Below are 20,874 nucleotides of genomic sequence, written 5' to 3'. Positions count from 1 at the left end.
TTGACAATTGTGTTGGTGTCGACGTATATGCGAGATATCGTCACTTCTCTTATTCGCAACAGCCACTCATCCTCCATCATTAATTAAAATATATATAATATTTTTTTATCTTTTATTTTTATATTTTTATTAATAAAATCGATGATATTAGAGTAAATAAATTTAGATATTTCACTTTTATAATTTAGAGATATTAGAATCGAGATATTAAAAATAATTAATTATAAAAAATATATATAATTACTCTATAAAACAAAACATACCTTCTTATAATTAATTATGCGACAAAGGATGAGCTAGGGAGGTTTTATTTATAACTAATGAGGTAGGATCACGTGAGTAACGTCGATATAAGTTTGTATTTAACGATAGACGATGGCATATCCTATATCGTTCGCGTACAACATGATGAACACTAGGATGATGACGATGATGATGTCGAGATTGCTTGTGATAACAATGTCAACGAGGTCACCGTGTGCTATTAAATTGATATTATATGTTCTTTTCTCATCATTTTCATGCCTATCTTTCTTTTTTTTTCTTTCTAATTTTAGCTAACATTTATATTTTTCCATTTCTAAACTGCATTAAAATTATTCTGTATTTAATTTTATGTATTTTATAAAATTAAATTAGCTACTAAGTAAGAGTGTGCATGCATATAAAATATTCAAATAAATTATAATAGAAGGGAACATGTATTTTCATGTGTTTTGTAACTTGTTTTTAAAATATAGAAATGCTGATGAGGTGTTTTTAACCTCTTAAAAAATACAATTATTGATAAAATAAATAAATAAAAAAGTTAGAACATTTATGGATACTAAAAACTACTTACTAAAGGAGCGAATGGATCTCTTCATCACTTTCTCCTGTACAAAACTAAGAGTATTTCCATTTCCTGATGTTTGGACGGCTGGTGATGCGCGTCGGATGTCGCACTGATGGGCCGCCGGTGATGATGAGGCGGTCGCCTTAGGAGAAGGCAACGTGGAGGCTCCCGGTGCTGATGCGCCCGCAAGCGGGGCACGAATCAGCGGCACCGGCGGCCGCGCAGTCCGCGCAGAGGGAGAGGTGGCGGCACGGGAGCACCACAACCGCCGCGTTTCGCAGCCGGCACGCGCGGCATGACCCCTGGGCTGCCGGCTCTTGGTCGATCAACGAGGCAGAGCCGCTCTCGCCCTCGCCCTCCCAGGCGGTCGCGGCCACCTCCGTGGCCCGCTGAAGCTGCGCCTGTAGACCCGCGACCGCAGTCTGGGCCGCCACCGCTTTGGCTTGCCAGGTAAGCGTCTCGGCTCTCAGGCGGGCGATTAGCCTCTCGAGCTCGGCGCTCTGCCTTGCGGCCTGCTCCACCTCTGCTTCCTTCGTCTTGATCCTCTGCCGTGCCGCAGTCGCCGCGGCGCTCAGGAGAGCCTGGTAGTGCGATCGCCATTTCGCCACCAATGTTCTACGAAGAAGTTCTCCCTGCGATGCTCTGTTACTTCGATTCTCTTCTACGGAGAGGTGGTGGACGAGTTAACCAAAACGGAGAGGAGAGACGACAAGCACCTGCGCGCGTAGGTAGCCATCGATTTCGTCTTGGTGCTGCTTAAGATGAGGGGCGAGTTTCTCGAAGAGGGCTTGGGAAGCAGGAAGAAGGGGGTTGAAGGCGCGTTGCTGCTGCTGCTGCTGCTCGCCAAAGGCGAGCTGGAGGCCGGTGGAGGTGAGGGGAGCAGCGGATTCCGATCGAAGATGCGCAAGGCTTATCAACGTTGGCGGAAGACTGCTGGGTCCCAAGACCAAGAGATTACTAATACTGTCATTATCTTGCACCGGCGTCGACCCGATTGCCACTGCCGCCTCCTCTCTTCCTCGCTTCCTCGGGTTCGCAGTCGCTCCTGCTCCGCCATGAAACCAATCAAATCCCAATCTTGTTCCGGCAACGGAGCACAAGAAACAAATGGGAGTACAAGATTAACACTGACCGCCCCCGGAGAACATCACCGCCGATGGGTCCAAGAAACCAGGCAGGTGTTGGGAACAATCGACGCCCGTCCTCTCCTCGCCTCTGCACGCATTCTGCGTCCGTAAAGCACGAAACTTTCCAACGGGGAGAACAAAAAGGCTCGAATCTTTGGGACGGAGGCGACCAAAAAATCACATTACCGGAGAGGGAAATAAGAATTACCCGTTCAGCAGTGGAACACCGGACGGACGCTGCGCTCGAATCACCATGTCCCTTGCGCCAGAGACCGGTCGAGAGAGAGAGAGAGATTTGTAACGCCCGCTCGTCCGGATTCAATGACGCCAAAAGAGAAGGCAGGCGAAGTGAGGGGGCGGCGAGAGGGATGCGCTGGAGAGACGGAGGAACGAGTCCAAGATTGGAGCGGCCTTCGGCGCCTTCCGTCCTCCGAGACACCGCACACGCAACCGCAACGCTTAAAACGACCCAACGCCCCGTCCGCCCCCTCCCATTGATCGAATCAAAGGCTTTCCTTGATTGCGAATGCCGATACAGCTCTCGTCGCTATATATCGTCCCCCCACGAACGGATCTCGATGCACTCAGATGACGATGAATGCCTGCATGCATGCATGGAAATGAACAGTTCGCGGAGAAATATGTGGCATCGTGTTCTTGCTGATTTATATTACCATTCTATTTTTCTTGTCTAAATTAAGTTCCCCAACGTCCGTTTCTCTTCTTCTATCTTGGAAAGCATCAATCCATTTGATTTTGGCATTTCATGTTTCCTGTTATAACGCTACAATTCTTGTGAAGCAATTATCTCTGTTTATTCTTTGTACAAATTCGATCTCAATTATCTCTGTATATAACGCTACGATTCTTGTGAAGCAATTAAGATTGTTGCCATTTTCAAGGTTTTTGTGAAGCTTAACATTCTATTTATCATTTGATTTAATCTGTTAATAATCATTTTTTAGGGTTCCATTCAAATTGTACTTATTACTTTGATTTGAGCAAATATTTTCCTTTATTATTTTTATTCATTTTGATGGGTTTATCGGTCGTTTGACACATCAGAGTCAACGGCTTTGACCCGGAGGTTTGACCAAGTCCATGTCTTTGACTTGTTGTTCGAAATATACACTTTTTTCTTTGCCAGAAAGAACTCAGTTTCATTCCCTGTTCTTATATTTCTTAAGATCAAAACCATGGAAAAATAATTGGACTTCAAGTTGAGAGTTAGAACATGAAGTGAATCAAAATCTATATATTAGTATCGAGCGGATCAGCTGTCTGTCACCACCAATCTGTGATCTGTATCGAATTCAAATATTTTCCATGATCATTCGGATTCGGAATATCGTTCTTAAAGATTTGACTATTACAGTTTTGATGCTATAGAAGACGATCTATATCTTTTACATATTGTTTCATCTGTTCTTCGTATCCTCCCTTCAAATGCATTCCCCTTATACTATCAGCAGGTTTCTCAATCTGATATACTCATCTTGCCAAATAATGTCTCCACATTTCTCTCGGATTCATTCAGCTCGGCATATTCCAACTCTGGTCAACCAACAATCTAAAACAACACTGATCAGTATCTATCTAAATCGAGAGGGGGACCCTAAGGTTGGGGATTGTCGAAGGTTATCAGGATTGATTTGGTCACAGTTTGCAATCGAGAATGCAATCCATTTCATGTGTTCAATGCATCTACTTCTCCTCTTCGTACTGAAATGTATGCAATTGTTCCTACGTATGAAATGTCAGAGAAAGTAAACAAAGAAAGATATGGAACACATGTATACATATCCTTGGGATTCAGACATGTTATATGAAATGTCTTCTCTCTCATGACAGCTAAAATTTTTGGATTTGTGGAAGATTATCGAGTTCATCTAACTTGAGATACAGTTCTAAGAAATCCAGAATTCACTTCTATGGAAGATGGTTGACAATGGAGGATTTGTAATCCTTGGCTTCTATATCTGTGCTTATAGTTCTTTGGTGGCCACTCTTTTCCAATTGATATATGATTTCTCCAACCACAGAACAACCTCTACGATAAATGGAAAAGGATCAGAGAAGATTAGAGGCCATTAACATGTAGCAAGTCACTGAAATCAAACTACAGAACCCTGGAAACTAATTGATCTATGAAGGAATGATAGCTTAACGGAGATGGATGGAGTCTCCTTTAAATGCCATAAAAAGCACAATATAGACACAACGATCTCTCTACGAGAGCACAGAGACCGAACAACTGTGCCAAGAGTTCATAGTATGGGAAGGAAGAGAGAGAAAACACCATTGTTTTCTCCCGAGACTCCTGCAAGAAGGACCAAGAGAGAGGAAACGAAGAACTTGCAGGAGCAGTGCTTCCACATTGAGGATACCAGACGCCACCCTGCAACACCAATTGCAAGCTTCGACTAGGACCAGTTTCAGAAGAAGAAGAAGAAGAGAGTTCAGTAATGGCGGTGAGCTGAGATGGGTCTGTTAGTGGGGGACAGTTCAGTTCTAAATGCAGCATCGATAGGAGATGAGTGCAGGCTTCTGCTCGACGCTTCTTTACCGGGAATTGAAGGTGGTGGATCCCAAATAGATTCTAGGGTTGAGATGAGTCAAGTGACTATAGAATCTTATGAAATATTTACTATATATTTATTGAGATTGTTTATTTGATTCTAATATTTTGATATGGCTATGCAATGTTATGAAATGTTTACTATATCCTTTATATGAACGTAAATGCTGTGTCATTAGCGCATTCTTAAAGTTGACCATCTTTGTTTAAAGGTCAAACTCCAGGAAGAAAGGGTCAACGTTTGCCTCCCTATCTTTTGCGCCATCCCTTCCTCCCTCAACATGGTCATGGACACCAACTCACCATCCCCAATGTATATGTAGCGTTATGTGGTGGTCTTCTCCAGCTCACCTCCTCTCCTAGGCAGTACATTCCCACACGCTAACACCGCCAGCCACAGCGTCACACGAGCAAATCAACCATGGGTGGCTGTGCGAGCAAACCGAAGGACGTTGACGGCCAGGCTCCCGGGGCCCCGCAGGGCAACAACCTCCCTCTCACTCCCGACGCCGGGGAGGCCATCGAGGTAAGAAGAAGTGGATGCTCTGCGCTCGATAGCGTCGTCTCTTCTCGTTCGATTCTTCTGTAATCTCGTGGACGTCGCCTGCACGCAAGTCCCCGTCGAGCCGGAGATCAAGGAGGAGGAACCCACGCCCGGCGCCGAGGAGAGCGAGAGCTGATGGTGTTGGTGATGGCTGTGCAGGACAAGACGAGTTGTTTGTTTGTTTGCTGTGATATATATATATATACACACACACACACACACACACACAAACACACACATACATTCGATGAGTGAATGAGGGGGGCGGGACGCAGGCGACGAGTACGCCTTCGAAGCCACTTCGCGGCATCCGAAGCCTAGTCCCGCCGCAGCTCGCACATCTCATCCATAGAAGGTAATCGTCCCTGCTGTTACCTTTTATCTTGGATCGCCTCGTCTCGACGTCGATCGCGCTCTCTTTGATGGTTTTCTGGGCGATTAAGCCACTCTCGATCTCTTCGCCTTGTTCAAAGCACCGATCTGCATCTTAGAGATGCGATCTTTCTGGCTTCTTGGATGAAAGAAGCGTGATCTTGTGTTAGGGTTTCTGATTACCCTCCGCTTTCTGGGTTTTCGGATTGTCCATTGATTTCGGGGAGAAGGGATGCGAGAGTTAGGAGGACATGGAGAAGAAGGTTGTGGCTAGGGTTTTTTCTCTTCGATTGTTCTAGTGCCCTCGTTACTTTGAGGGATTCTATCAAGAAAACGAGCTACCAAGGAAAGCGTTACAGTGCTGTTTCTTGAAGGATGATTTCTTGAATCGCTTGCGGTTTCACCATCCAAAAATTTTGGTTATCTTTTGTATTGTACGTTTTGTTAGCTTGGAAATTATAATTTCCATGGTATTATTGGAACAAGATCACCAGAAGCCCTTTTCTATGATCTCTGTATACGCACCTTGATGTAATGGGTTACCCTTCCTTGCATCTCAAAAAAAGAAACAAAGAGGTGGCTGTGGAACTGCTTGAATTAGGTTCCATACATTACACACGTAATTCTGTCAAGAGATCGTGTGACTCAATAAATGGTCAAAGTTCACTTCTTATGGGCTCTAAAATTGAGAAAGAAAGGTGTTTGAGACGGTTCTTGATATGGGATTATAGCCTATTTTGGATGTTGTTGATCGTTGTTTGAACTTATTTTCCCCTTTGGTCCTGTAACGATGTTTGTTGCTCTGATCTATATCATTTTGAAATTTGGTTTTTATGTGGCACTATGTTTACATCATATAATTATTTGAGATTTCTTCTCCTAGAGTCATCATTTCATCTAGAATGTCAAAATAAAAAAGAAAAAGATTGCTATAGGCATCTTTAGCTGATGTCTCGCCTATAATTTAATACTGACCTCTCAAGTACTGTAATAGAAGTGCAGCTTCATTGTTTTTCCTATTCGGGGTATATTCATATTATTTCAACAGACGTTAAATTTTGTTTTTGATTCACCCCACTTTTGCGTGCACTCGTTAGCTTAGTCAATAAAGATGAACAAAAATTAGGTAGGTTGCTGCAGAAGTGTTATTTACACAGCTTCTATAGTTTTATCTGCATTTGTAAAACCGTATTTACAGTGAGAGAGAAAGAGGAAGAAAAAAAACTGAAGGCCATTAGGCCTTACAGAAGTAATGTTCGTTCTCTTCCTCTCTGTATTCTGATGCGCTTCCTCTTTATCACCACTGATCTTCTGCATCAAACATTCATATGTTGTCGATTAGCACTTGAGTAATACATTGCTGAAGATTGAAGGATTCTAAATTGCACATACTGATTCTAAATTGCACTTAGAGTGCACATGCTGAACAAGTCTTTGAAGATGCAAAAAAAATGCCGTTAGCCCATATGTAGTGAGTTTTTTATATTGTTAAAATTTTGATATTACAATATACTACCACACATGATAATTTGGTAATGTAAATGAATCATGAAATGCACATTCAAGGTTCAATGCTGATACATGAGAAGTATTTCACATTTTTATCTATCCTCGTTTTCAGTTCATCATTTTGTAACACCATTTAAAGTTTCTACTTATGGCAGATTTCATGTGTATTATGGTATTCTGTAATTGAAAACCTTAGAGAGACTGAGTTCCTCATACTATACTTTGATTACCTCAACAGTTTGCTTTATGTTTTGATTCTATGCTTTGATTACCTTAACAATTTACTTTATGTTTTCATGTTCCTTCTGAGAATATGTTTCTGATTTAAAGTGGCAATGTATACCATTGCTAATTCTACTATAGAGGTGGAAAATGGCTGGAATGACTGAAGTGCACAATGGTTATGCTGCATGCCATACATGCGCTGCCTACTCAACCAAGAGGTCCTCCCCCACTAGCTCGCCTGCGTGAACCTGTGGACCGTGAAAAGGTACACCCTCTCATCTGATTCATCATAATTTCTTTGTCCCTCTGTGAGAATAATATCTTCTCAATTGAAATCTTTTTTTAGACCTATACTTATGCCTGTGTAGTACCTGACAATAGATAGTATTTTACATTTATTTTGATTCTCCTTTTTTTGCGGCTTTTAGGCAATGCTTAGTTTTCTTTGTAGCATGACTATACAATCCAAAAAGAATAAAGATTAATTTTTGTAGCTTGAAAAAGAAAAAGGGAACAAAGAGAAAAATTGGCAGTGCTGTAAATCAGCTGTCAAATAATACTATTAGGAAGTTCTGGTGGCTAGAATCATCTTAGACTGATGAGTTCTGGCCAAAGATAAGATAAAAAGACAAGAAGAAACAAGAGAAGCTCTAGAATGGTGGGCTAAACTTGAAAATACAGCAAAGCAAATGCCTATTTGTGACCTAAAAGATCAATTGCAACTACAAGATTATAACATGTAGAACGGGTTCAGTTGACTAGCCCTATCTTTTTCTGTTCTCTCCATGATTCCTTTTTAAACATAACCTTTAAAATTGATCATGGACAACGTTTGTCGGTTATGATCTTGTAGTTACACTTTATACCATCTTGTTTTTGACGCAGCCCCTCACATACCCAATGGTTGAAACTACATGAGTATTCTATTTAACCTGCCACATCACCAATCTTCATCAAACGGTTCATGCTTTATTAGTTTGTACGGTCAATAACACATTGAGTTGCAAGGTCAACCATGCTTTATGGATTTGTATATTGCACAACTAGGAAATAACACGTTTAAGAAGTTAGTCTTGAGATGGATGTGCGGATTGACGAAAGATTAAGAAATATTTACATATACTCTAGATCAAGGTTATAAGTCTGGGTCTGGTACTGGTTCCGGTCATCTATGGGACCAATATTGTGCCGGCGGATTGGGCAATTTATTGGCCCGTATTGATCAGTATCAGCTGTAAAATATATAAAAATAAATAAATACCGAATGGTGCTGGGCTGTATGATCCAATGCTAGTCCTTGCTTGGACCAGTAAATGTGCCACATCGATTATTGTATTTTCAAATTTCATGCCATCAGACTACAGGATTTTCATTTAAAAAAGCTTGGATTAAGTTGGGATTTGAGGTTTAAGTAGTATTTAAACTTAAAAAATTTGCTCGATGCTTTTCATGTTGTTGTTTGATATTTAATAATTGAATTGGTTTTATTGAATAAATAAATGCCATTTCTTTTCTCATCCAAAGTTATATATATTCATGAGTTATTAACATTTTTTTCTCTTGAAATTGCATGACTTGCCCCCTGCTGCTTCGAGTGTTCACTAAGGTGTGTATGCGCTTTGGATGCCCTGTAAACATCAACGTTACAGAATACTTAAAATCTTTCATTTTTTTTTGCTTGATATTGCCATTTACATGCTCTTTATGCTGGATTCTGACGCTATAGTTTGAACAACTTAAGGAATTCCTAAAATCTAAGCCCACAAATAAGTTCAAAATAGCCCAGTAACCATTGGTTTGATGATCTTTTTGGTTTGGCCTAGAAAAGCACGTGCTGTATTATCAAATTCAATGCTGGCACTTGAGTTTATGTTGCTTGTTGGGTCATCCTCGGTTGCCTAACTTTCTAATATTGGTGTCATGGTGGTGATGTTGTCGATGAGGGAAATAATGGTCAAAATACCATCGGTATGGGTCCATGTTAACCTATCGCACCCCTTTTGAGCTTTAAACCGGTATGCAGACTGGCCCTTACTTACTGGGCAGTACTAGTTCGTGCCGAGCGGGGACCAATCGTCTAGTTTCTCTGTTCAGTAGGCCTCCCATGCCTGGCAGGAAGCATATTCCTTGGCACCCACATCCACACGTGCTGAAGTAGCTGCGGCCACTTTCAGTTTCTGACTTTTATCCAAATAGCAACTCCTTCAGTCCTCACTCTCACTTTTAGAACAGCTAGTTTTCTCATCTAATAAGGTAAACCAAAGCTTATTCTTGGTCCTTTGTTTTTTTCTATTTATTTATTTATTATTATTATTATTGTTGCTTATTTGACTACTGAGTGCCTCGGTACATGCTTTGTGTCTGTGCTTATTGGTGTAGAGTCATGCTTAGTTGTTTACTTTTTGGAGATATTTGCATCCTTTTCTTCCATTTCTCGTTCAAATACCACCAGTTCTATACTAATATATCTAGATTTACTTGAATTTAGGTCTAGCTTAGAAGTACGCAGAGTAAAGTGATTTGATTGCTTTAGGTCGTGGATCCAAGTTGGATATGCCTATGCTTAATCTAAGGTAGTTTAGATTTGATTCAACTTGGCTTAGATTCAAGTAGCCGCAGGCTAGATCCAGTTCAGGACCATGGAGATATAGGTTTGAACCTTGTGGATCTGGTCAAAACTTTGTAGATATATAACCACGTTAAGCAACCAAGAGGTGTTGATTTAGGCAATGTATCTTTTTAGATGCTGATTAGTAATGTATTTAAGACGTTCTCATAATGTGTTTTAAGTTCTGTGAGCCACTTTCTCATATTTTCTATTTTATCATTTCGATAGAAGATAAGATAAGAAAATTTTATTTAAGGATGGTATGATCATATACCTAGAAGACCTTCGAATGTAATAATAAAAAATAATTAATTTTAATATAAATTATAAATAAATATTTAAGTACTTTATACTTAATTTTTTATTCATCTCAATAGTTGGTCTAAAATAGAGCAACTTATTTTAATTAATTTTATTCATCTCAATAATTAATTTTAAGGACTTTTACCGTTGTTGTCGTTTTTGTAACTGTTAACTTACCCATAGAGCAACTTATTTTTTGCCAAAACCTTATAGTGGGTGCAACTTGAAATACTTATTATTATTTTTTTTGAATTTTTTTAAAATCCAAAGCTAACAAACACATTACCAGTTTATCTGAAAGCTTTTAACGGTTTATCTGTTAACTAACACGTTATGAGCCACAATTGCCAGCCCAACCAAAAATATCTTCCAACCAATAAAAACCATTGGTTATGGCATTGATAGATTGGTGGTCACTGGGACGGAAGGATGTTCAGATTTATAAGTGTAAAGATGCTGCACTTCTCGAGAACTTACTGCTCCCGCGTGCAACCATTTGCTTTTGTGTATGATTGGCAAGAATGATCGTTTTGTGGCAAGATACATATGCTAGTCTACGTAAAGTGCACATTATGTAATATTACTCGAGTGGTGACATCCTGTTTTGTTGGGTCGGAAGTTGTGCCTATAATTATATTACACATCCTATAATATTCTTCCAAGAAAACGAACGAGCCTAAAGAGAAGAAAAAAAAAAGCAAAGAAAAACGGAGCTATTTCTTTAGATGAATTATATTAACAAACACCGAAGAGATAATGCTGACAAAATTAATGCCCGGTGATGTTATGGCGAAAGAATGCTTGCAGCTAAAGAATCACCCGTAGGACGATGAACTACGTCTTCAATTTCACCAATTGATGTTGGTAATACTCTTCACTAAAAAGCATGCCACGAGGGGAAAGAAGCCGCTGTAAAGCAAGTGAAAAGCGGGCCTATGCCCCCACCCATCATCCCAACAAAAAAGAAAACACTCCAATGTCAGCATGGATCTTTCAACGCATGCAAGATCGAGAGAGAGAGAGAGAGAGAGAGAGAGTACCCATTGAAATCCAACAAGGGCCCACCAGCAGCCTGGGAGACCAAAACCTTTACTGCAGACGAGCTGACGCAATAGAACGCAACAACAGAAGCACCGTGACGACGAGGGTAATACAAGCAAAGACAAAAAATTTTAAATGTCCTCTTACCGACAATAAAAGTCCAGCCACACAAAAACAAGCAATCATTGACAGACTAAAAAACCTAAGATCTCTGCCAGCCTGCATGTGCAACACAAAGCAAAAGCCTTGGTTAATCCCTGACGCAGCACACGAATATCCCATATTTTTCTTTCCTATGTTTTTAACAGAATCAACATCTTTAGGTCTCAAGAATGACTACACAATGATAAATATGATTAACAGAATAATGAGCATGTGAGGGAATTAGTACTCAACCAGAATTTCTGTTTCTGGTTGCAAAAGACTTGGGATGAATAAATCTCAAATTAAAAAAAAAAAAAAACTGACAAGGCACAAATGCAAAGAATGAAACAGACATCGATTAATATAGCATACCAGCAATGTTCCTTCAAGACTAAGCGTTGAAGGTGTCACCATCAATGCAATGAAGTAAGGAAGCAGGACCTTGTGCATCTGTTTAGTTTAGCAAGAGTTAGTCTAGTAATACTTTGGGCGGACAAGTTCACTAAATCAATCAGTCAATTTAGACATACATAAATGGATGAGCATTTGTCCATATATACAACAAGTTTATGCAAAATTGCAGATAGCTACTAGCATAAAACATAGAAAATGAACTTATTAGCCAATAAATAATTTATGCAAAATTGGATAGCTTTTAGAATGAATATATGCCAATAGAGAATGATATTGTACTAATACAATGGATTCTGGAAGAAAATGTATCGACCAACCTCCCCAATGACCACATTGTCAGTTGTGAAAAGGTAAGGAAAAAGCCATGGGATAGATGTTCCAACAGCTCCTATGGTCAGTCCACCTATAGCTCCAATCACCACAAGTGATTTCTGTAACATGCGTGCCTAGATTGACAGTTAAAACTCAGTAAAGCACCAAAACAAAAGAACCATATACAAAACAAAATTGAGCAAAGCAAATATACAATAAAGAAAGATGTCTACAATTCATCATGTTGTACCCCTCAAAATTTCACTGTGAATGGTGATGCACAAACATTTCAAGATAGAAGGAATTCGGTTCCAATTGATCTTTGCAATATAATGATCCTAGAAAGGAAATGAAAAACTCATTGAGGAAGTTTATACTAGATGTTTTTCAAAATTTGGTTCCTCACAGTCCAATTTTATACAAAATTCCACTATATGTTTTTCTTTCACTTGGAAAAACAAAATCAGAAAGGAAGATGCAATCGTTCTGCATCAAGTTCAAATTTATCAGGTAGATGAATGCTCAGAAATAAAGAGGGCCTCGAGAAGTCTAAAGCTCGAAAGCAAGTGTAGGACCCCTGTAACCTTCTCCAACTACCATACAAAGAAAAATAACATCATATCTAAGGTGTGAATGTAGCTTTTAGAACATCTGCATGATACAGAAGAGCACCATGCCACTACTAGCACATCTTATATAACAGAATTGAATCTTATATAACAGAATTGAATCTTGACATAGAAGCACCAGTATAGCACTAACACAGAAAATGGACCATCTGCCTCCTTGAGTTTCAAGAAAATGAAAACCATTTTGCAGAAATTATGCTTAAATGAACTAGCATTTTGCAGAAATTATTGGTGACTTGAATAACAATAATGTTGCAGGTAATATAGAAAATCTTCCTTAGATATAAAACATGTAGTGGAATGCAACATGAATCACCATCAGAACACTATAAATTTTACATGAAAAAACTATTGAAGCATCAGATTTTTGGACCTTCTCTAAACTGCGATTAACTCCATGCATCAATTCTGGCATAAAAGACTGTGCAGTTTGTGAGAGGGGTTCACCAAAAACTGTGCACATGAAGAAGACGTTAATCATAACCTGCATTAAACACATTAAAGTTAGGCAAAGAAATGTAGAGAATGTTCAAATAAACAAAACAATGAAATCTGCTTAAGAAGAAACAGTCAAGTAAAAAGACCTGATGGGCTGCTATGGTTATTGTCCCCATTGATGTAGCAGAATAGGTGAGCAGGGAATAGAATGCAACCTGAAAATATGACACTCAACTATAATGCCATATCTTATAAGTGAACACAATGATCTCGACTCAGACCTTCGATGTCATTGTCATGAATACTGGAGCAGCAATACCCAATATTTGGAGGAAATCTCTGAGTGAAGGAATGGATACTGACAATGCACTAAAACCTGACTTTCTAAGGGTTTCCATCATCATAAAAGCAGCAACAACCTGGTAGTTCACAACAATAATTACTAATAAAAGAAGGTGCACAAATACAGACAGAGGAATTTGGAGAAATTTGAACAAAAAAAATCATTTTCCAATTAAGTGCATGAGAAAGAAAAGTGGCTATTTCAACCTTCATAACTATCAACTTGTTGATGCAATTTGCAAATTCAGGTTCCCCTGTTCAAAGGTCATTTTGTAACTGCCCCTGGCACCTTATTTCTTTCAATGGGGAGTAGATTGATTATGCTGAATCCTAATGATACAAGTACTTTTCTTTTTTTTCTTAATTAATGACATTGGATTTACTCAATGGGGGGTAGATTGATTATTTCTTCGCTTTCAAAATAAGGGGTCTTGACAACTTTGGCATGTATTGGAAAACCAACAAGTTCACGCTAACCTGGCCAATTCTTATGGTTAGGTCTGTAAAAAACTGACCAGGTTAACCAGTCCTAGCTCATTTTCTTCCTTATTTGATCCTTAATCTCAAAACTAGAGGGGCCTATTCTAGGTTTCCCATTCTCACCAATCGGTCCAGTTCTAATAAATATCCTCTAGATCAAGGAGCAACTCCTAGGGACGAAGATCTCGCACGTCCACAAATCTTATATGGATGATAGAACCAAACCAATGGAGTGTTCTCATACCATTAATACATACATGATGTGTGAAAAGAAATATTGATTTATGGCCCGATTACAATCTCTTTCCATCTTTGTGTAGACTCAATTATATCATTGCATCATTTACTTATTCTTTCCTTGTTCTAAGAAGATAACCTTTCATATCTAATTCTTAGAAGAATCTTCTTTTTTTGACAGCATTTCCAATTAACAAACTTTAATCTTCGTAAAATGAGAAACTTCTTTGTAAAAGAAAAATAACCAATTAATATTTGCAATATTCAACCAAACCAAAATTTAATGTCTTCCAATTTTCTCTATCATTTTTTCCCTTATCTGCTCCATGAAATATTTTAGAAACTAAAGGAAAAATATTGGAGATATTGTCATCTGACAACTTATGACATTGGAAAAATACCCTTTAATCTAATAAAATTTATTCAAATGATAGTCATATTAAAATGGTCCCCTCATGACTATTGTGGGGACTAGTACTGGACATTTTATCCATGAAATAAGGCCCACAAATATATTGGAAGACCACCTTGTTCATGTGCAATGCATTGATATTAAAAAGGTTGGAAAAAGTGTAACAGGGTTGGACTAGCGAGGAAGTTATTCTCTTCTCATTCTCCCAGCTTTTTGAAGGTTCCACCTTTTCAGATGATTCTGTTTTAAAGTAACCAAGATATTTTGGTAAAAATGGCCAAAACACCATTTCTTCTATCCAATGCAAACTAGGCCATTTCTAAGTTTTGGCTTGGAGCCTCTTGAAATGACATGAAATGATCAAGTTAGACTAGACTTTCAATCAAGACTTCAAATAATTTTTGAATAATAGGATACGCTTTGATATGGGTTTAGATTCTATTCTAGTTGGACATAGATCAATATTTATGGGCACGAGTTTTGAGATGTTAGTAACTTCAGATGGCTTGGATAAAAAGATGCTATAAGGTTAGGACCATCCACTTATGAATTAGGGTTAGCCATATATTGTTCGGCAATCTTTATATAGTGATTTCATAAGACCACAAAAAATCCAATAATGGGCTCAAAACTAGTATCAAAGGTTGCTAGCCAAGCAAATTGAACCTGGGAGCTCAGAAATATAATCTGATGGCACCCTTACTCAGTAATAAGGCCAATACAACCCTTCGCTTATCCAAACTAATATGGAGTCAGAGCAGAATCATATTACCAAATAAGGAGACCATTTTAATGAATTCCTTAGATGCATTTTCGTTTCTTCAATATCTTATAAAACTAGTTTATTAATGTTTACATATAGTTGCATGCTAGACCTAACTTCAATAACTACATAATCATACCTGTGACAACATTGTTGCCCAAGCAGCTCCAGCGATACCATACCCACAAACACAACAAAGGAAAATCACACCAAAACCGTTTACTGCACTAGCAACTGCCAAAGCCTTTAAAGGTCCCCATGAATCTTTCATTCCCAAACTGTAATCACAGCATGTGTAGAGCATATAAGAGTTTGAGAAGCAACGAATGCTTGTAGCAGTAAATTTAAGCAGTCATGTCATTAACAATCTAATAATCATCTTTCCTCATCTAACACCAGGTTTCCTCAGTACATGCTATTATGTGGCAATGCATATTTCACTTTTTTAGTGGAAAAAACCTCCTAAATTCAAGAGGTTTATTTCCTTCCATCTGCAAACAACTTCCCAGTATACTGTGCAAAAGCATGTGCCAGTGCCTGGGTATTGATCAAAACAAATTCAAATGTGATGAACAAGAGAAAGCTGCACTAAAGCTCATCATGTGAAGAATTACAATTTAATAATGATATAAGTAGCAATTTTTACATCAGATTATTATGGTTCTTTCTTCATAAGGTGTAAATGATTTGATGCCTAATTTACATCTCAAACAAGTTGTATCCCTTTGTTATTCATATGTACTTTCATACAGACCTCTGATGTACTGTGTCATTCATCATCGGACACCATCCAAGCACATGCCAATGGGCATAGCAGCAAAAGTGAAGTTATGAAAGTGAATTTCCCAGTATGTGCTGGATGACACAAGTAGATGGATGATGCATGGCTCACTATGCTGATTTACCAGTATCTTCACCACCTACTAGGTGGGCATAGAGGAGAAAGGTATGACTCATGACTATAAGAGAATATATTAAGCTAGAGCAATTTAGCAACCAATTCATTAAGTTAAATTGATAACAAAAAAAAGAATTTGAATCAAGAAGAGCCAATTATCCCAATGATTCTTTTTCATATTTTCCTAACATATACAATATTTTTGTTAACAATGACTGGAAATTTGATTGTGTTCCAAAAGGCGAGGTTTAAAATATTCAGGGTGAATCTTTTGTAAGTGAGAAGTGCAAATAAGACTTGGTTTGTTATGGAGGCATCATGAACCAACATGTTTCTGGCAGTAACATGGCCTACAAAATAATAATCAAAATACAATGTCCAAGAGTGATACCTAGCACTCTGAGCAACCATGCCAACAAGAACTGCAGGCCATGCAAAGCTTCTAATCTAACAAAAATCAACTCAGGATATTAATGCATAAGACTTATCAAGTAATAACAAAATAGTTTAGCTTCAAAAAGTGTTCATAGGGCACAGAGCACAATTATCTTCGACATTAATTTGTTAAAGATATTTTGGTCAAGAAGTGTGGTATAACAACATTTTATTATAAACAAAAAGAAATTTTATAATGCATACCTGACATATCTAAAAATTTAAGCCCATATTATAATTTAAGAAACACTGACCTTTAGAAGCACCTTTCATAAGAGTTTTGTAAGTATATCATATCATACCAAAAAAAAAAGATACTAGTAACACAATTCTCACACAAAACTTGTGCACAATACAATTAGTCAAAACATATTATTGAACCTAATTATTTGACACTAATCTTGCAAGGTAACTACAATATGGAGGATATGTATTTTAAGAAAAATTTCAATGCACATTTATGACAAACTACAACATCTAGTGGTTTCATAGATAATTGGTCTACCTTCTACTTGGTATACAAAAAAGTTCATGACCAACTAACATACAAATGCTTGAAGAACCTAGTTGATGTCTATATTATAGCATGCTTGCCAAACTTACTTTCTTACCTAGGACTGTAAGAGAATATTTAAACTTGGATCACAGGATCATAAGATCCCATGATCTAATCAAAATTAACTTTTAAAAATATACTTACAAAAAATATATATTTATTTAAGGTATAAAAAGATTGTATTCTCTTTTAATAATAATAAAGTGAATATATAATTGAGCAATAGAATTTCTTATGTGGATAAATAATATTTTTTTATGTTTTGTGTTATATTCTTCTTTTCAGGTTAAGGACAATAATTCATCGAACCAAATTAAATCAACTCAAGAAAGATACTTATTTCCAACAACAATCGTTCTACTGTAATATTTTGAGATATGATTGTCAGTGATTCTATAAAAAGTATATAATCCATTGAAATACCATTGAATTGTCAATATCATGGATTTTGAGTTTCTTTTAACTTGTGGATGTAACATAGCTGCATGCTAACATCCTTTCTTTTAAAATTGTTGCATGTTGACTGATATTTGCAACCTTTGAGTAGATACTATTTAGATACACGACAAATTGACACTACCAAAATAGGCATGATCATGCTCATGAGAGATGCATGTAGCACAACCAACTGGGTTCAAATATAGGTTCAATGTGTGTATCAAAGAAGAGAAAGAAATGTTAGACATAATGTTGATGACATCAATTAACTAAACATTTTCAAAGTAGAATAATGGCAACGATACAGAGTAACAAAGTAAAAGTAGTTCTACAATATTAGGTGTGTGCATGGCCTGGATTGGTCCAATTTCTAGATGAAAAAAAAGCAAAGCGACAACTTGTGACTTGATAACTGTTCATACCAAACCAAATTGCTTCATCATATAAACCAAATCAACCCAAACCCCATGTTCCAGATCCTAATGTGGATCTTAAGCTCAATTGAATTTAATCATAGATCAAAAGTTCTAATTTTATTGCCATATTCGTTGGAAGACCACAGGAGAAAGAGGAATCAAGACTTTGCTTGAGTAAATTGGCTTTAGTGTTTTAATTGAAGTACCATGACATATCATGATATTTGTCTTAAATTACAATTTACAGCTTGATTTAATAGACAATGGAAACCAAACCAAATCACTAAATCATTTTTTTCATATTTTCAAATCAAGTCATATTGTTAAAACATTAAACAAAACTGAAATTTCAAACGCTATTTCATTTGGTTTGGTCTGATCAAAATAATATACACACTCATATATAGCCTCCAAGAAATGTATCAAATTTGTGCTTCAAGTTAGTAAACCATCCCGAAGTTATTAGGATCTACCCTTTCTCTATATTACACTGTAAAATAGAAGTTTGACAGAAAGTATCTGCACCTGAATATATGAATTGGCAGCAGGAACAAGGTGTAAATTCTCTGATCCAACAAAAGCTGAAAATGATAAAATGTTTTTATCATCAAGTCATGATGCCTTGACAAATAACTAAGGATCTGTCTGATAATTAAAAAAAAACCATGTGGAGACAAAAAAAAGAGACTAATAACAGAACAAACAAAAGGTTAGGCAAATATACAAAGTTAGAAAAGAAGGACACAAATGTTCTAACATGACAATCACAAGTTATGGAAAGTATGGGACTGGATAATGTTCCTTTTCTTCTGGTGCACAATGAGGTTGTATCTTATTAAGTCTTCTCTAACAAAGGGCAATACATTCATCAAATGCATATTCTGTAGCCCCTTACATAAGCAGCTCTAGAAATCTGAATGTAATAGCGACAAACTGACATTATTCTCTAATTTGCACTTTCATTATGTGTGTTAAATGTTTTCCATCAGCATATAACTTTCATATTCTTTAAACCAAATCAGGATGTAAGATACCTTGTGCGTATGGGATGATTTTCTTCATCCTGAAAAACCAAAATATATTTTTTTACACTGCACATAAGCATAGAGCATTCATTTTCTTTAAACCACCAATAAGGTTCAAGTAAGGCACTATTGATTGATTACTACATGCCGAATAGCTATGCATGGAACTTTTCATATGGCTATCCGCTAAAACAATTTTTTACTAGGGACAGAGATGACAAAGCTGCACTGTTCACTCTTGCATTGGCTATTTATTTCCCAGCTAATCTGTAGATTAATGCAGTAATTTTGTTTCAATTGGTTCCTTCAAATATTACGCCAATTTGTCCCTCAAACAACCAAATCCACAGAACCTGATGCTATATTAAATTAAGAGATATAATTAAACAACATCTACAACAACTTATAACTCTGCAAGTCCTTACGCTTACCAGATAGTATTTGTGTGCCCAGCAATCTTGTGAACAAAAGCATTCCCAGCCCGCAAGCAAAAGCAACAAACAGTAACATGGATATCTGATGCTGCACTAACCTTTTATCCTGCAACAGTAATCTCCTATTAGTGAGTAAACTGTAAGGCAATAGGAAAGGTGAACAAAAATCAATTATGGTGATTTCTATGTTGTTTATTTACTTATTATATCAAACCTTAAGTTCATGATATTCCAGAAATGTCAATATTTCAACATAACTTTAATAACACATCAATGAAAACAGCAAGTTCAAGAAAACACTTCATCTAAATCAGTCAGGCGACAGAGAACTAGACTTTTACCTTCTTAGCAAGTGAAGTGGCAACCATGTTGGAAGTTGCAATCGACAGAAACATGAAGACGTAGCAAAGGTAATCGCAAAAGACCGTTCCCGGACCTAACCACAAATGTTATCACGATTAAGAACCACAGAAGAAAACCCAACTAAGAAACCCCCAAGAAATGCAGGTATCCCTAATCACAGCCACCATCCCACGATCAAGAACCACATAAAGAAACTCATCCAGGAAACTCTCAAGAAATGCAAGTACCCCTAGCCACAGCCACCAATCCACAACCAAGAAACCCATCCAATAAATCGTCAAGAAAGGGAGTTATTACCCAAGGCGGCGAGCTCCAAGGAGCTCCCCTGGCCGATGACCATGGTATCGATGAGGCTCATCAGCGGGCCGCAAATCCAGAGCCCCGACGCCGGCCCCGCGAACACGGCGATTTCCTTTATCTGCTTCCAAATGCTCGGCGACTCCGAACCCGCCCCATCCGAACGGAGAACCGACACCACGGAACCGTCGGACTCATCGATTCCACCGGCGCCGACGGGGGTATCGTCAGCGTGCTCAGCAGCCCCGGGATCGCTTCTTGCGGCAGCGGGGCGCGGTAGTAGAAGGCGAGCATGGGTCCGGATTCGGATCCTCGGGATAGCGAGGAGGGCGAGAGGAGAGGGGAGAGCGAGGCGGCGATAGGGGAAATGGGGGCGAGAGGGGGAGTAGGTGGGAGGGGGCGAGCGAGAGGTCAAGAGGCGGAGGTCCATCGAACTCGGAGGGAAAGTGGAGCTGCGGATGGTTTGTTGGAACTGAGATCGTAACCGTTGCGCGTACTTGTGAGCGTCGGGTTCGGATTCCACGGGGCATTTCACCATAAAAGAAGGTCGCTTCGAGTACGGCACGGCGCGTAGTTGTTGAGTCAGAGCCTTCACCGGGAAATTATTATTTGTGGCGAGCTTTTATTAAGGGAAATATATAATTTAGCACTATTCATTTTCTTTTTCTCTTATTTTTTATGCCTAAAGGAATATTCTGT

The 20,874-nt window shown here is 38.2% G+C and overlaps 2 protein-coding genes and 1 long non-coding RNA gene across 7 annotated transcripts; 1 reads left to right on the top strand and 2 right to left on the bottom strand.

Moving 5' to 3' along the window:
- Window positions 1-978: 978 nt before the first annotated feature.
- On the bottom strand, window positions 979-2,217 carry LOC135628353 (BOI-related E3 ubiquitin-protein ligase 1-like). The gene is made up of 3 exons (XM_065134976.1): window positions 2,171-2,217; window positions 1,552-1,768; window positions 979-1,416 (listed from the first exon to the last, which is right to left on the bottom strand). The coding sequence occupies exons 1-3, from the start codon at window positions 2,215-2,217 to the stop codon at window positions 979-981; spliced, it is 702 nt and encodes a 233-aa protein (XP_064991048.1).
- A 2,617-nt stretch (window positions 2,218-4,834) lies between these two features.
- LOC135628783 (uncharacterized) lies at window positions 4,835-8,975 on the top strand. Of its 5 annotated transcripts, none has more exons than XR_010492984.1 (3): window positions 4,860-5,066; window positions 7,329-7,455; window positions 8,786-8,975. It is a non-coding gene; the product is annotated as an uncharacterized LOC135628783 (long non-coding RNA). The 5 variants fall into 5 exon arrangements; XR_010492983.1 differs by lacking the exon at window positions 4,860-5,066 and adding an exon at window positions 5,107-5,439 and having other exon boundaries at window positions 8,797-8,975; XR_010492982.1 differs by lacking the exon at window positions 4,860-5,066 and adding an exon at window positions 5,107-5,439.
- Window positions 8,976-10,794: 1,819 nt separating this feature from the next.
- On the bottom strand, window positions 10,795-20,760 carry LOC135628781 (protein DETOXIFICATION 46, chloroplastic-like). Its single transcript, XM_065135686.1, has 14 exons — window positions 20,176-20,760; window positions 19,857-19,951; window positions 19,513-19,621; window positions 18,582-18,637; window positions 16,603-16,658; window positions 15,453-15,591; window positions 13,361-13,498; window positions 13,226-13,294; window positions 13,015-13,125; window positions 12,018-12,146; window positions 11,659-11,736; window positions 11,290-11,361; window positions 11,142-11,204; window positions 10,795-11,034 (listed from the first exon to the last, which is right to left on the bottom strand). The coding sequence occupies exons 1-14, from the start codon at window positions 20,711-20,713 to the stop codon at window positions 10,936-10,938; spliced, it is 1,752 nt and encodes a 583-aa protein (XP_064991758.1). The 5' UTR covers window positions 20,714-20,760; the 3' UTR covers window positions 10,795-10,935.
- Window positions 20,761-20,874: the final 114 nt, after the last annotated feature.

This window comes from Musa acuminata, chromosome BXJ3-1, assembly GCF_036884655.1.
Source record: "Musa acuminata AAA Group cultivar baxijiao chromosome BXJ3-1, Cavendish_Baxijiao_AAA, whole genome shotgun sequence".
Lineage (NCBI taxonomy): Eukaryota > Viridiplantae > Streptophyta > Magnoliopsida > Zingiberales > Musaceae > Musa > Musa acuminata.
The sequence above is the reverse complement of the archived record's forward strand: the minus strand, read 5'-3'. Positions and strand labels throughout refer to the sequence as shown.

Coding starts and splice junctions, on each gene's coding strand:
- LOC135628353 (XM_065134976.1), bottom strand. CDS start 2,217: ATGGTGATTCGAGCGCAGCGTCCGTCCGGTGTTCCACTGCTGAACGG. Junction 1,769..2,170: donor GGTGTTCCACTGCTGAACGG/GTAATTCTTATT, acceptor CTTGGGACCCAG/CAGTCTTCCGCCAACGTTGA. Junction 1,417..1,551: donor ATGGCTACCTACGCGCGCAG/GTGCTTGTCGTC, acceptor TCGCACTACCAG/GCTCTCCTGAGCGCCGCGGC.
- LOC135628781 (XM_065135686.1), bottom strand. CDS start 20,713: ATGGTGAAATGCCCCGTGGAATCCGAACCCGACGCTCACAAGTACGCG. Junction 16,659..18,581: donor CTGCCAATTCATATATTCAG/GTGCAGATACTT, acceptor GATTTTTGTTAG/ATTAGAAGCTTTGCATGGCC. Junction 13,499..15,452: donor GGGCAACAATGTTGTCACAG/GTATGATTATGT, acceptor GTGAACTACCAG/GTTGTTGCTGCTTTTATGAT.